The sequence below is a fragment of the Muntiacus reevesi genome, chromosome 13 (assembly GCF_963930625.1).
Source record: "Muntiacus reevesi chromosome 13, mMunRee1.1, whole genome shotgun sequence".
In the NCBI taxonomy this organism is placed as follows: Eukaryota; Metazoa; Chordata; class Mammalia; order Artiodactyla; family Cervidae; genus Muntiacus; species Muntiacus reevesi.
The window spans coordinates 12,857,124-12,873,361 of record NC_089261.1 but is presented as its reverse complement, the minus strand read 5'-3'; the positions used below and the strand labels follow the sequence as shown (position 1 = coordinate 12,873,361).

Below are 16,238 nucleotides of genomic sequence, written 5' to 3'. Positions count from 1 at the left end.
CATGCCAGCTTCGATGCCCTTTCCCCTGGTGAACTTGGACTGCGCCAGTCCCCGGAGTGAACATGTAATGCACACTCATTACAACAAAAGGAACATGGGCCAGAGAAGCAAGCAGAGCCTGCTTGTTCTTGCTGGTATCAGTGAGCCAAGGCAGAGTCGGTCGCGAGTTGTTGGCGCTTTGATGAACCAAAAGCAGCAGTAAGACCTCGACTTCTTATTCTTTACATCTTTATGGGGCTTTCCTTCTTGTAGCCAGACAACAGTGCCCAGAGACAGCCTCTGCTTAATTCATAAAGAGGTTCAGTAGGTGTTAGAGATGGAAGCAGACCACTGCATCCAAAGACCAGTTTCGTGGAATAGTGGAGGTCTTCTGGGGGGTTTAGTGTTGTCCCTGCGTCTTCACCTGCTCACACATCCTCACTGAACTCATACACCAGGAGTGCTTTGAGCAGCGGCCGACACGTAAGGGATCAGACGTTATCATCGTTGTCATTGTCAGAGCCACCCGCCCCACCTCACTGGTTGTTGAGCAGATTGGTTGCTGGTGAGCTCACCTGAAGCTGCTGCTGTTTCTTCTTTCTCTGTCTGTTTTTTTAATGTTACCTCTGAAGCCTGCCTAGGCAACATCTGGTGGTCTCCACCCATTCTGGTCCATGCCATTCTGAACATCTTTAGCCAGAAGCAGGCTTGATGCGGGAGCCCCCAGAAGCTAATGGAGGCTCCTGAGCCTTGACTTAAGAGTGAGAGTCCAAGCTTCAAGCCCCGCAGTTTTGGGTTCTAATCCAGGGGGCTCCATGACCTTAGATGGGTGACTTTGCCCATCATGTAAAATGTGAAAACTGGAGATTGTGCACAAAGCATTTAGCACATGCCCTGCACGTGATCACTTAGCTGGTGCTGGTCTTTTCTTCTCAGTCCCCTGACTCCAGGGAGTCAGGCTGAAGTCACCTTTAAGGCTCTCAACTCCTAGGCCGTGTTTATTTAGTCTTTCATTCAAGCAAAAATTACAGAAAGTCTGCTGGGCACCAGACAGTCTTCCCAGGAGCTGGGGAGGGAGAAGCTTTGTGGGGTTTTCATTCTGAGGTGGTGCTATTTGATAGAACCTTCTGTAAGGATGGAAACATCCTATGATGTTCTCTGCACTGTTGCTACGCATGGCGTTTGAGCACTTGAAACATGACAGGTGCCACGTGTGTTAGTTACCTATCACACTATAACTGAGTATCCCCAAACTTGACAGATTAAAACAATCAGTGTTTGTTGTTATCTCAGTTTCTGAAGGTCAGGAATTCAGGAACAGCTCAGCTGGGAAGTTCTGCCTTGGAGTCTCTTAGGAGGTCACAGTCAAGATGCTGGGCAGGGCTGCAGTCTCATCTGAGGGCTCAACTGAGGTTGATGGTTTCGCTTCCAAAATTGTGGCCTCACATGGCTGTTGCCAGGAGGCCTCAGTTCCCCACCATCGGCCTCTTCCCTAGGCCTGCACGAGTGTCCTCACGGCACAGCAGCTGGTTTACCTCCAGAGCGAGGGATCCGAGAGAGAGCAGGGAGGAAGTGGCAGTGTCTGTTCTGGCCTGGTTTCACAGGAGAGCAGGAGGGGAGTACACATGAGCGGCATAAATACCAAGAGGCAGGGGCCGTTAGGGACCACCTCGAGGTTGGATGACCCAGCAGCTGAGCAGCTGAATTTTTTAATTTTGTGTCATGTTAATTGCAATTTAATTGCTTGCCACATGCGGCTGGTGGCTACGGTATTGGACAGCACAGCCCTAGAGGACAGACACCAAAGAGACACACGACTAAATATGTAAAGGGACCTAAGACTCCACGCTCCCAGCGCAGGGGGCCCAGGTTCAATCCCCAGTCAGGGAACTAGATTCCGCACGCTGCAGCTAAAGGTCCCATATGCTGCAACTGAAAACCCTGCATGCCCCGGGAAAGATAGAAAATCCCATGTGCTGTGGCCAAGACCTGGCTTAGCCAAGTAAATAAAAATAAATGAAGTTTAAAAACAAAAAAACCCCAAATGAACTTTTTTGACAGTAACGAGTGCCAGGAAGAAGAACAGAGCCGGGGGGATGGGAGTGGGTTGCTCTCTTAGTGGTGATGGGGAAGAGGTGGTGTGGATCAGACTTCAGATGAGTCAGAACAAGTCATTTTAATACCAGCTGCTGTTTATGGAGGGCTTGCCCTGAGCTAGGCACAGTGCAGAGTGTTTCGACACATATTTCTCTCATTAAAACCTCAAACAATCTGACAAGGTTGGCACTGTTATTAGGCCTGTGATACATCCAAGAAAACTGAGACCCGGAGAGGCCAAGTAATAACTTGCTCAGGATCACACAGATTCTAAGTGGCCACGAGAGTCTCATACTCAGATCATCGATTGACGCCGCTGCTCGTGACCGTGCCCTGTTGCCACGGAGCAGAAGGTCTCCCTGGAAGAGCAGGGGGACAGGTTCCATGTGGCCTTGAACCTCAGTGGAGAGTTTCCTCTCGCAGCCCTGGCCGGGCTCGGTGGTTAGAAGGTGCTTCAGGCCCCTCGTGGTTCAGTTGGTAAAGAGTCCGCCTGCAATGCAGGAGTCCGCCTGCAGTGCAGGAGACCCGGATTTGATTCCTAAGATAAGAAGATTCCCTGGAGAAGGAGATGGCAACCCACTCCAGTATTCTTGCCTGGAAAATCCTATAGACAGAGGAGCCTGGCAGGCTTCAGTCCATGGGGTTGCAAGAGTTGGACATGACTTAGCGACTAAACCACTACCACCACCAGGCCCCTGTATGCTGTGCTTCCGGTCAGTGATGAAACGTCTCCAGCAAGACCTGAGGAGCAGCCAGAGTCTCTCGGGACACCTGCAAAGATACAGAGGAGACTGGGTTTGGGGAGAAATTGCCCCCCGCTGCCCCCATTAGGGTTCTTTTCTCAAGCGCCTGCTAGTCCCAGATGAAGGGCAGCAGACACCCCCTGGGTAGGACGTGTCACCTGGACATCCACAGCTGCAGCAAGGAGACAATAATTAGGCTGCGTGCCACCCAGGGGAGCCCTCCTTCCCTTCCCCTTCCCCTTCCTCTCAGCCACATCCACACTGACTCTCTGAGTCCCTCACCTGAGCAGGGGACAAAAGCATCAGCGCTGGTGGCGGGGCTTGGTGGTGGAGTCAGCGGAGGGCAACAGCTATGCTGAGGTCCCAAATAACCCAAAGCCTTCCCCTGACCCTCCAGGCCAACCCTGACATCGACCCGGAAGAAACAAGTGCCCAGAAAGCAGACAACATCCAAGATCCTGGTGCGGAACATCCCTTTCCAGGCTGACAGCCGCGAGATCCGAGAACTCTTCAGGTAAGAGGCGAGGCTGTGCTGGGTGCGGGCCGATGGTGCGCCGAAGGCCATCACAGTGGCCTCTCAGAGGTCATGTTCTCGCCGCCAGTGATGTGTCTCCCTTAATCTCAGGCACTGCTGTCTCAGAGCACTGGGCAGAAAGGTGTGCAAATGGGATGATCAGTTTTTCCCTGTCCCCACTGGTGACCTACCGGAGGGGCAGGAACCAGGTGGACTGAACCCCAGGTCCTCCCTTGATGGGCCCGAAGTCCTGCCACCCCAGTTACCCTTTGGTTTAAGCCAGCAATCCACTCTGCACATGCGAGTCACCTGCTGACTTTGATAAATGAACCTTTGCTCAGACTCCACCCCTAGAAAGTTACATTCCTTTCACTGGAGGTGGAGCCCAGACATTGGTCTTGGGATCAGAATGCCCCAGGAGATTCCGATGGGGACCCCTGGTCTACATTGCTGTCTGTGGAAATCCCCTTTTGAAATGAGGGGAGATCACATACCTACATTATATAGTCCATCGGCAGCTGCTAACACAGGAATCGAAACTCAGAGGTCTCTCAGAGGCCGGGCAGGAAACAGCCTGGGAGAGCTGGCCAGGTGGGGACTGACGGGCTGGAGGGCCAGCGGAAACCTAGGTGTCTTAGGTTCTCCTCTTAGGTTTTGAAAGAGAAACTGGCAATCTGGATTCTTAAGAGGGAATAAGTTGGCAACTAATTCACTTTCTAAAAACAGTTCATGTGGGACAGAGGCTATGCGTGGGCCAGATAGAGCCCGGGGCCAGAGGTTTACAACCCTGTGCTGGTACATTGCACCAGCTGGTTCAGGTAGGTTAGCTATCACCCAGTACCAAGCCCTGGATGAAGTGTGTTTAGGGAGAGGGCCTAAGGGGGAAACGTTTAAAGCAAGCACGCTCTCCAGGTGTGTGCCACGTAGCACAGAGAAGCACCGCCAAGCTCTCAGAACCTAAGGGCAGGTGACTTTGGCGCCAGCCTAGCAGACTGTGGAAGCTTGGCTGCAAACTTGGAGTGTTCTGGGAACCTGTAGCTCCTTGGCATGCACATGGGGGGTGGGGGGTGGGGCATTTAGGATTCAGTGTATTAGACCTTGTTTGTCAATCCCGCATTTGTCCAGTTCTGGCACAAGGATCGGGAGAGGTCAGTCCCCGTTAAGGTTACCTATTAGCTTCTTGCCAGGTAAGCGCTGGATGGAAGGTAGAAGTCCTAGATTTTGGAGACTAGAAAGAATGTATCATCATTGTGTGAAATCTACCCTCTTTGCTCTTACTCAGTGGTGTAAAGAATGGGAAGCCACTTGAGGGATTTCCTTTAAAAATCTCCTGTCCTCCTTCCCATGATCTAAATCACACACTGGCGTGCCGTTCGTTAACAGATGTGGTCAGCACGGTGCCGATGTGAAGGTGCTGGCCCTGTCAGTTTCTAAGTGGTAGGGTCTTAGCTGTAATTCCAGGATCCCCCGTGTGGTGTTAAAACCTGGTAAGGTGGAGTCACAATAGGGGTGCTGTTTTCCATCTCCCGATATCTGGGGAGGCGAGTCAAGAGGAGTGAGCTTGCCATCCCAAGAAGGTGTGTACCCTGAGCCTCTCGCGGCTGCTGGTTTCAACGAGCTCCTGCTTTTTGAGGAGTCCAGCCAGTTTAAGCACTGCCAGATCAAACCAGGATTGCATGTGTGGATCGAGAATCGCATCTCACCGAAATGACAGCTTCGCTTGGTTCTGCAGTCTGAGAATGACACTGATCCAGGGAAACAAAAGACCGAGATGGAGAAGGAAAAGCGCTGTCTGGTCTCGAGTTTTATGTTTGTTTTGAGAAGACAGGGAATTATTGTCCCTGCCCGAACATTGTTACGCGTGGCGTCTCTTCTTCCTGCCATCCCCAGCGGTAGTTTTCACTGGCCCCTGAAAACCCAGAGCCTTCTTGGAGCCTGGCTTTGCTGTGTGTCCTGCCCGGGAGTTTGAGACCATTCCGAGCGGGGGCAGCAGGGGTCGCTGTGAGTCTTCTCAGAGAGACACGCTGGGCCAGGAAACCAGACCCAGTTTCAGACAAAGCCAGCAGCCCGCAAGGGTCAGAGGCAGGGGAAGATGTCAAGGTTCAGGGGAACCAGTCAAGTTCATTTTGCTGGTTAAGTTTCGTGGGCTTATCCTACCAGGCGTGATCACAGCTCACTGCGTGTTGGACTCTGCACCATGCTTTCTTTTTTTTTAAGCAGCAGAGCAGCGCTGCAAAGGAAGGATGCTGTCATCCCTTCTGTGCCCGGACAGACCCTGGACACCTGGAGAGACGAGGTTTCCAGCCCAGGACCACACAGCTGAGCTGGAAGTGGGGTGTCCTTGGTCTGACCCAGAGCCCTGGCTTGGAACCGCACCTCTCTGGGCCTGACCTGTTAATGCTTCTGTTGGGTCTTGAAGAAGTTACCGTCCCCCAGATCGTTTCAGTAGAGTCGCCACCCACGAGGGGGTGCCGTTTGTACCAGGCACTGCTCTAGGTGCTGGGCACAGAGCCGTGTCAGGAGAGACGGGCTGCTGTTCATGAAGGGCCAGGGAGGAAAGTGACAGTGACAGACAGTGACACACTCAGGGGGTGCAAGCTGGAGTGCAGGGCCGTGGGAGAGTGTGTCTGCTTCTGGAGACCACCTGTTGAGAAGCTGCAGCTCCCCTGCCCTCCCCAGGCCCCTGCCCGTGAGCTGGGGGCCAGCAGCTTCTCGGCTGAGGCAGTGTTGGCCTGAGCCTTTCCTGGAGGCCACCAGCCTTCCATTTGGGCTTCACTGCCCCAGACCCCAGCCTCTAAAACCCAGCCTGACGGGTGCCCAAAGACCCTGCGGATCCACGCCTCCGCAGGATTGTCCTCTGGGCCAATTCAAAGCTCGCCCTTTAGAAAAGTCAGGGAGGTGGGACCTTCCTGGTGGTCCAGTGGTTAAGACTTCGCCTTCCAGTGCAGGGGGCTGTGGTTCAGTCTGGGAGCTGAGATCCCACACCCTCAAGGCCTAAAAACCAGAACATAAACAGCAGAAGCAATATTGTAACAAGTTCAATAGAGATTTTAAAAATGGTTCACATCAAAACAAGGAATTTTTTTAAAGAGTGAATGGAGTCGCAGTGGAGGAAGACGCCAGCCCCCTCTCTGCTGCCCCTTCTGTACCTGTTTCCCCGGCATAAAACAACAGTCCTCATGCTGCTGGTAACGTGTGCTGCACATTTTGATAACTATGCCACAGCAATAATCACTAGTGTTTATCCCTATCACGAAGCAGACTTTTGTAGCCCGACCTCTGCGCCAGGCACCGTGGGCTGAAGTGCTTCGGCTCTTTACAGCCCTGCAGAGTGCTTGTCATCTCCAGTAAAGAAACCAGCTCCGGAGCCCAGAGTCCTACCGCCGGGTCGTCAAGGCGGCTCGGGCTGGCACCCGGCTCCCTCACCACGTGGCTGCCTCAAGGGCTGTTAAAAGGATTAAGTGAGATTATGCATGTGGGGCACTTAATACAGCGCCGGGTACGAAGCGGGTAGTTAATCAGCGTTCACTGTGGTTATTAAACAGCACAAAGCCGGTGGCTTCAGGCTGGGAACCCAGGGCAGGGCTGACTCAAGACAGAGCCTGTATCTCTGACAGCAGTGCCGGATCCTTGGAAGTTTTCTGCAGTATGTCCATTTTTAAAATTTTTTATTTATTTTATTTTTGACTGTATCTTCATTGCCACACAGGCTTTTCTCTGATTGTGGAGAGCCAGAGGCTTTTCTCGAGTTGTGGTGTGCAGGCTTCTCACTGTGGTGACTTCTCTTGTTGTGGAGCACGAGCTCTAGGCCACGTGGCCTCAGTAGTTGCGATTTCTGGGCTCCAGCACACCGGGTCGATAGTTGTGGCCCGTGGGCTTCGTTGCTCCGTGACATGCAAGTCGCTCCCGGACCAGGGATCGAACCCTTGTCTCCTGTCAAATGGGTGTCCCCGCTGCTCTCTGGGCTGGCTCTGGGGTTGGTCTGTCATTCACTGTGGAGGCCACAGGCCCCTGGTGCATAGATGGTTCCCAGTAAACGTGTGCTGAGCACCTGGATTTAACCGCAAAGCCTTCCTCTCTGGGGTCTGATAGAGGTAGGGCAGGAGACACAGAGGTTAAGGAGTTGGCCCAGGGTCACACAGCTCTGCAGCAGCCCAGCCGGTGGCTCTCGCTCTAGACGCCCCCTGCCTCACCTCCCCTGAGGTCAGGATGTCAGGTGGCAGAAACGCAGCCACCTCAGGCAGGCTGGGCCTTCGGCACCGGGCTGCAGATGGACGCTTTTTCATCTGAATGTTTTTCCCCCTTCCTTAGAGGTGCGAACCACCTGCCAGGGGTGAGAATGGGTGAGCTCACAACAGGTGTCTGGAGGCCTTAATTAGTGGGCTCGCGTCTCCCATCCCTGGCGCACCCATTATGCCCACTTTGTGGATGGCGTCCATCCGTCCCCGGCCCCCCCCTCCTCATTTCCTCTCGCAGTGACGCGGTGACCGCGACCGGGGCTGTGGAGGAAAGGCGGAACACAGCTGGCCTGCTAGTTCCTCCCTCGTGCTCCCCCCCACCCTGGTCTCCCCTTGCCCAAGGGCGGGGTCACTGCCGGTTTAACTCCTGGTGGTCCACAGTACTTTTCCAGAAGCTTCGAGCCTTGTCATCTGCTCTTCACAGAGGCCCGGGAAGACGCCTGAGGCCACTTCCCCTTCACCAGGGAGAAGCCCTGCAAAAAACAGCTCAGGCTGTTCGAGAGAGCCAGCCTGGACCAGTCCTGAAGGCGGAGGGGGGCAGAGAAAGCCCTCAGCCAGGTTCTGGAGGGGGTGGGGTGAGGAGGGCACAGCTGTCCCGAGGTCCCCCCTCCACCCCCCCCGTCGTCTCCTGCCAAGTGCCACCCCCACAGAGCGACCCTAGAAAGAAGGCTCTGCACCCACTGATCAGACCGGCCGTGCTCGTTCATCGCGTTGTCCGCAGCTGCTCCCTCCTGCAGCAGCGTCAGAGTCGGGTGGTTAACCAAGACAGGATCCACCAGGTTACGGACTGCTGACAGTCTGGCCCTCCATGGGGACAGTTTGCTGACCCCCGGACTAAAGGAGATCATGGGGCCTGTGGGGAGATGGGGCATCCCCAAGGGGCTTTGTTTCTGTCTTCTAGTTTTAATTATATGCGGAAAGTAATTTTTTCTTCCCCCTTTTATGGAAAAGACAAATGTGACAGGTAATGCTAGAGCCCCGCTGACCGCTCTGAAGACAGGATGTGAGGTCTCAGCTCAGGGAATTGCAGTGTCCATTTCTGCAAACCTCACCCACGCCGTTTTTTCATCAGGGTATCTCTGCCCCTCCAACTTCGCTGATTTTTTTGGTTTGTTGTGTGCTTGCTTTCTTATAGGACTATATTTTTATGAGCAGTTTTTGGTTTACAGTCAAATCGAGAGGAAGGTTTAGACGTTTCCCACGTACCCCTGGCCCCACCTATATACACGGCCTCCCGAACTAGCAGCATCCCCACCAGAGTGGGACATTTGGACTCAATGACTGTGTAGTCTGCGATGTTTTGTCTTTTTTGACTAACAAATGCTCCTGGGAACATTCTTGTGTATGTCTGTAGCCATGTGCATGTTTTTCTGTAGGGTGTACCCATAGGAGTGGAATTGCTGGGTCATGGGTGAGCCTGTGTCAGCTTCAGTAAACATTACTCAGATGGTTTCCAAATCAATTCCACTTCCAATTGCCCACTGACCTCGTCAACACTTGGTAGTGTCTATCTTTCTCTTTTCAGGCATATCTGGTGAGCATATAGTAGCAGCATCACGTGATTTTAATTTGTGCTTCCCTGATGGCTAAGGAAGTCAAATCCCTTTTCATACTTTTATGGTGATTTGACTATGTTGTTGTCCAGTCACTAAGTCACGTCTGATTCTGTGACCCCGTGGACTGCAGTACACCAGGCTTCCCTGTCCTTCACCATTTCCCAAAGTTTGCTCAAACTCATGTCCCTTGACTTGGTGACACCATCCAACCACCTCATCCTCTGTCGCCCCCTTCTCCTCCTGCCTTCAATCTTTGCCAGCATCAGAGTCTTTTCCAAAGAGTCAGCTCTTCACATCAGGTGGCCAAAGGATTGGAACTCCAGCTTGAATATACTCTTGTGGAATGTCTATTCAAATCTTTTGCTCATTTTTTTTAATTGGATTGTCTGGGTTTTTTATTATTAATTTTCTTATTTTTTACATGACTGTGCATATTCTGGGTTTGGTCCTTTGGTGGATGTAGGATTGCATGCCCACTCTGTGGGTAGCTTAGCGGTGTCCCTGGATGAACTGAGTTTCTTAATTTTAAACATTGTCACTTTGTCATTTCTTCCCCTTCTTGGTTAGAACTTTCTGGGTCCAGTTTAAGAAATCGGTGCCTCCTCCAAGCTCACGAAGACGGTCTCCTATGTTTTCGTCTGAAATCTTTGACCCTTCGTAGTTATGCAATCCATCTGGAATTGATTTTTGTGTATGGCGTGAGGTACAGATCAAGGGACATTTTTTCCCCCACATGGATATTCAGTCGGCCCAGCATCATTTATTGCAAAGGCCATTCTTTCCCCTCTGCTCTGCAGTATTGATTTTGTCATAAATCAGGTGACCACATATGCGAGGGTCTGTTTCTGGACTCTCTAATCTGTTCCACGGGTCTATTTGTCTCCCCTGTGCCAATACCCCCAGTCTTAATTACTGTGGCTTTGTAATAGCCTGCTCAACAGTGTCTTTGTTCCTCATGACGGCCTCGGCTGTTCTCAGCCCCCATGCTCTTAGGGTCTGTGTGTTTTATTCCTCAGCAGCTGGAGGTTCTGAGCAGAGGGAGTGGTGGGATCTGACTTATATCTGTGAGCGATCTTGTAAAGAGACGCTAGAGGTTTCTGTAGTCCCCTTGGCTCGAGGTGACAGTGGCTGGGACCAGGTGTCAGCCGTGGAAGTGGGGTGCCAGGTGTGTATGGGGGTGCATTTTCAGAGTCCTGCTGACGGCTTTAATGAGGACTGCGATGCAAACGGGAGTTAAGGATGACCCCTGTATTTAGGTCCTAAGCAACCAACTGGATGATCCAGGGACAGGGCGGTCCAAGGGAGGATGAGCCCCACTCTGCACACCCACCACTTACTGTGATACAGCACACGTAACAGGGGCCAGAGAACACTGCTCAGCTGACCTGTCCACTCGTGTGCATGTGTTTGGGGCCGCCCGTTAGCTGAGTGATGTCAGCTGTAGCAGCGGCATCGCTGTGTCAATATCCCTCACGGGTGTGCTCTCTGCCGTGAGAGGGAGGGCTGTTGACAACAGGCGGGTGTTCGCACAGCCTTTACCAGCAGGCCCTGCTGGGGCCTGAAGTGCCTTTGTGCTCACGATTTCATCTGTTCCTCCCCCCACAAGCCTGGGGAACGGCCGCTGATGAGGCAGATGGCCACGCGGCCGTAAAACCCCAAGCAAGTGGCAGAGTCGGATCCGTGCTCCCAGTCCCTCTCTTTCCCTGCCACCTTTCCCGTTACAGAGTCAGGACACAGAGACGCGCCTTGTCTCATGTACTCGTCTCATTCGCTCAGTCGTGTCCAACTCTTTGCAACCCCATGGACCACGGCCCGCCAGGCTCCTCTGTCCGTGGGATTTCCCAGGGAGGAATACTGGAGTGAGTTACCATTTCCTTCTCCAGGGGATCTTCCTGACCCAGAGATTAAACCCTCATCTCCTGCATTAGCAGGTGGGTTCTTTATCACTGAGCCACCAGGGAAGCCCCCGTATGTCTATGTAGCTTATGTCTATTAAGTCTTTATACTCTGCCCGTGATTTTCCATGTCCGTGATGCTTGTCAGGGCCACTATACAATGTGCTCACTGCAAGCTGGGTACTGTGCCCATTTCATTCAAAGAGCTTGCTTCTGTCCCTGGGCTCACTACATTCAAAGGACATGATGGCCCCACCTGGGAAGGTGATTACAGTTACAAGGCAGTAACAACAACAACAAAAATACAAAGGAATCTGTTCTTCCACTAAGAGACTGTCCCAAAGACAGAATGCAGGAGTCCTTCTCTGACCTCTTTTTATTTTGAAAGAGATCCAGAGTTCTGAATGGACTCCACCAACCAGCTGTAACAGACAGCTCAACGGCCTTACATGGTCCAATCCCAGAGGTCCCACCCAGCCCAGCCTATGGGTTGACCGCATCTCAGATCCAGCTTTTAACACGAGGGCCCCTTGGTTTAGAAAGGAGAGGCATGAACTAACCAAGCTATAGCCGACAGAGGAGACCGCAGGACAAGACTCTTAGGAGATGTTACTGGGCATCTTATTTCTGCTCAGGGGAAAACCAAGCAAATACACACACCTGTCAGCATGGCTAAAAGAACAAAATAAGAGTAACACAAAAGGCCAACGAGGATGCAGAGAAACTGAATCACTCACACATTGCTGGTGAGATGTAAAATGGTCCAGCTATCCTAGAAAAATGTGTGGACAGTTTTAGACAAATGAAGCAGACACTTATCACGCGACTCAGCAACTGCACTCTTGAGCATCTGTACCAGAGAAATGGAAATATGTGTTCATACAGAAACCTATATGCAAGACTTCCATGATGGGCCACTGCTTACAAATTCTCACTTTCACTGCCGAGGGCCCGGGTTCAATCCCTGGTCAGAGAACTAAAATCCCGCAAGCCATGCAGCACCGCCAAAAAAGAAAAAAAGTTTACACATGTCTAACCACCGATGAGTGGATAAACCAAATGTAGTCTGTCTCCATGCTGAAATGTTACTCTGCCACAAATAGGAATGAAGCACTGTTGGCTGCTACACCATGGGTGAACCTCAAAACAATATGTTAAGTGAAAGAAGCCAGGCACGAAAGACCCCATATCACATGATTTCATTTATATGCAATGTCCAGAAGAGGCAAATGGAGAAAGGAAGTAAATTAATGGTTGTTTAGGGATGGGGCAGAGGTTGCGGGTGACGGCAAAGGGATGTGAAAGCTGATGAAATTTTCTAAAATGGCTGCGGTGATGGTCACACAACTCTGAACACACTAAAAGCTGTGGAATTGTACACTTTGGGCGAATTGTATGGTATGTGAATTGCATCTTGATAAGCTGTTGGAAGGAAGAGAGGAAGAGGCACACACAAGTTCATACCAGTTTCATTCATAATGTCCTTCAGTGGGCACGTGGTTAAACTTCGATGCATTTGGACGGTGGACTATGACTCAACAATAAAAAGAAGCAAACCAAGACACTCTGGAGTCCCAGTGGTTAAGAATCTGCCTGCCAAGGCAGGGGACATGAGTTCAGTGTTTGGTTCAAGTGGATTCCACGTGTCTCTGGGCAGCTACGCCCGAGCTCTAGAGCCTGTGCTCCGCACCAAGAGAAGCCACCGCGGTGAGAAGCCCGCACACCACGACTCGAGAGTGGCCCCCAGTCCCCAGAGCTGGAGAGAGCCTGTGCACGGCTACGAAGACCCAGTCCCGCACCGCCCCCAGATTAATTAGTTAGTGAATTTTTTTTTTAAAAGAACAGATTGGGCTTCCCTGATAGCTCAGTGGTAAAGAATCTGCCTGCTAATACAGGAGAACGGGTTCGACCCCTAGTCCGGGAAGATCGCACATGCCGTGGAATAGCTAAGCCTGAGCGCCACAGCTACTGGAGCCCAGGGGCCGCAGCTTCTGAGGCCCGCGTGCCCTAGAGCTCGTGTTCTGCAACAGGAGCCATCGCAATGAGAAGCCCGCACACCGCAGCTCAAGAAAAGCCCGTGCAGCATTGAAGACCCAGAGCAGCCAAAACCAAATAAATAGACTATTAACACAGGCAGCAACCCAGATGAATCTCTGGAGAATTACACTGAGTGGAAAAGCTTATCCCCAGAGGTTACATACTGCATGATTGCATTGCTGTAACGTTCTTCAAAGGACAGGATGACAGAGGTGGAGAGCAGATGGCTGGTTGCCTGGGATTGGGTAGGCGAGAAGGGAAAGATCCTGTGACGGGCCCATTCTGTGTCTTGTGTGGGCACACGAGTCTACGTGTGATAAAATTGCACAGAACACAATATTCACACACATGGATACATGCCAGACTGGTGTTTGGGAGCATTGGGAGCACGGAGTATCAGCCCCTGGATCACCTGGGAAGTCCTTTGTGATGTGCTAAGTCACTTCAGTCATGTCCGACTCACTGCGACCCTGGACTGTAGGCCACCAGGCTCCTCTGTCCATGAGATTCTCCAGGCAAGAAAACATGAGTGGGTGGCCATGCTCTTTTCCAGGGGATCTTCCCAGCCCAGGAATCGAACCCAGGTCTCATGTATTGTAGGTGGGTTCTTTACCATCTGAGCCACCAGATTTATGCATAAATTTGCATAAATGCACCAGGTTTATGCATAAATTTGGTTATGGAAAAATAGTAAGCTTCGGTTGTTTGCAGTGTGAGTGAACAGGTTAAGTATCTCTGCACCTTTTTTGAAGAGCTAGGGAACCAGCAGGTAAGTTCCTCAGGCTCTTGTCCATCTGCAGACCCATCTCCAGGTCATCAGTCCTGCAGGCTAGGTGGGGAGCCCCAAGGGATCTGGTTGACATGTGAGCTGGATGATACTCTCTTCATTTCAGAGACCTGCTTTGCAGGAAATCCACACCAGACTCTGCTTCTGTTTGTTTTTTTTTTTAATGACCTTGCTCCCGATCTACCAATAATATGTCTATTCAGGGGCGGTCAGAGGCTGTAAAAGTGACTGTGGCGCTTGCCCACAAGAGGTGCTCGGGTCACCTGAGTTCTCCTTTTCCACACCGCCCTTGTCCCCCAGTCATCAGAAGTCGGCCATGAGCTTGGAAAGGAGCCAGTGTGATTTTCCAAGTGAGGACGCCCGGCCAGGGGGTCGGGAGAATTCTGGCTCAGCTCTGCCGGCACCCGCTGCATAACCTTGGGCACTTGGTGACTTCTTGGAGAGTCTGTTTATTGAGTGACTCAGTGATGGGGTTGGGCGAGACCAGCCAGAGCAGAGGGCTTCCTCCTCTCTCGAGCCAGCGCAAACCCGTTGGTCGTGGCTGCTGGAGTTCGATCTCAGAGGACTGTGAGGCTGCCTGGGCTCTGCAGGAAACAGCACTGTAATTGACTAGTGATGTCTGCCACGGACGCGGGCGTGGCGTCTGTGATAGGCAAGCAGCTGCAGGTATCTGCCGAAGAATATGGTAGTTATCACCTGTCGCTGGAGCTCTTACATTTTCATATGCCAGACTGAGTGGTGGTGCAGTTCCAAACCCTGACCTATATGAAAGCCTACTTCACTCTCCTCTCTAAAAAAATAAGAATGAGCTGAGAAGTTGAGAGGCTGTCTCTTCTTGTGGTTGTTCTTTACCTTCCCTTGTGATTCTGTAGATCTGATCTTCCAGCGCAGCCAATATTTCCTATTGCTCCATGCCCAGACTCCTTCCAGAGTAGGGTGACGGAGCCCAGACAGTGGAATGGGGCATCCTGGGGAGAACCATGCGGTTCCGACGTGGGGGGGTGGGGAGGAGGCTTTGTGCACTGGCTCCTGCCCCTCGTAGCAGCCTGCCCCCACCTCGTCGCTCCACATTCAGTGCCTTTTCAGTTACAAGGTCTTGGCGCTTTGTCTGGGTTTGCAGGAGGGCGGCAGTCGGCTTATTGTTGCCACGGGTAATTGTGCTCTGTGGCTCCTGAACCCTGGCGGTGAACGGCAGCGGGGAGGGAGCCCCAGGAAATCTTGGGACGCCTCAGAGTAAGAGCAGCTTCTGAATCCTCTCCTGTCTCAGAACTTTCCACGGAAAGGGGGTCCTGCCACACTGCTTTTTAGTTAAGAAATACCTCGTGGGTTTAGCAAATATTTACAAAGCGTCTCTCATGAGGCAGGGACTGTGCCAGGTGCTAGGTTACAGAAACCAACATGAGCTCCTGGAAGGGAAGGGACTATCTTTGGTTTAGGGAGAAGTGGATACAGGGTTCACTCCATTAGAACTGTCAGGCGAGTGTATGCTCCTCAGTTCTTTGTCTCGTCACAACCAAGATTTGGAGTGACGGACATTCAAGCCCCCTCGGCGGGTCACAGCTCTCGGGTCTTGGACAGACCATGTTATTGCTCTCAGGTCTCGAGCGGACCGTGTTATAGCTCTTAGACAAATCAGTGTTACAGCTCTATTTTATTTAGAAGATAACAGGAAAATCCATCTTCGAGGTGTGAGGGCACGTCGGTCCAAAGACACGAAGAGAAGAGCACCCCATTATGCAGGAGAGAGAGAGAGAGAGAAAGAGCGTACGCAGGCATGGGGGAGAAAGAGAGAGCCCTTTGGCTCCTCTTTTTATGTTTTTTTCTCCCCCCCTGGGCCTGTCCTATGCAAATTGGGCTTAGGCAGGAGCGCTGTTCTACCTGAAGTCCTCACTCCGGTCCTCCGACCTTCCTTTGACCTTCCTCTGTTCTATTTTCACAGGCTTTTCCCTTCCTTGTCTTTTAGCCACCGCCATTTTGAACTCCTTTTCCCTGTTCTAACTACCTAATAGAACCTCATGGCAGAGGGCAGGTCATATACATGATTGGTCTGGTGACTCAGCTTCTCTAGGGCTCAGTGTTCATCTCTGTCCGTGGGTGTGTGCAAAGTCGCTTCAGTCGCGTCCAACTCTCTTGCGACCCTATGGGCTGTAGCCCACCAGGCTCCTCTGTCTATGGAATTCTCCAGGCAAGAATACTGGAGTGGGTTGCCACGCCTTCCTCCAGGGGATCTTCCTGACCCATGGGTCGAACCCACATCTCTTGCGTTGTCTCCCGCATTGCAGGCGGATTCTTTACTGCTGAGCCTCCAGGGAAGTCCGTTCATCTCTGTAGAATGGCAGGACTAACAGCTGTTTCCAGTTTGCCATAAGGACAAGGTCAATGCTATTGGTGA

The 16,238-nt window shown here is 51.9% G+C and overlaps 1 protein-coding gene across 2 annotated transcripts in view; it reads left to right on the top strand.

Annotated features, from left to right (window-relative positions):
- Positions 1-16,238, top strand: part of RBM19 (RNA binding motif protein 19) — a 124,286-nt gene that overhangs the window by 34,485 nt on the left and 73,563 nt on the right. For both annotated transcript variants that reach the window (XM_065904710.1, XM_065904709.1), the window contains exon 21: positions 3,217-3,333. In XM_065904710.1, the coding sequence (XP_065760782.1) occupies positions 3,217-3,333 (117 nt within the window). The remainder of the gene's footprint in view (positions 1-3,216; positions 3,334-16,238) is intronic.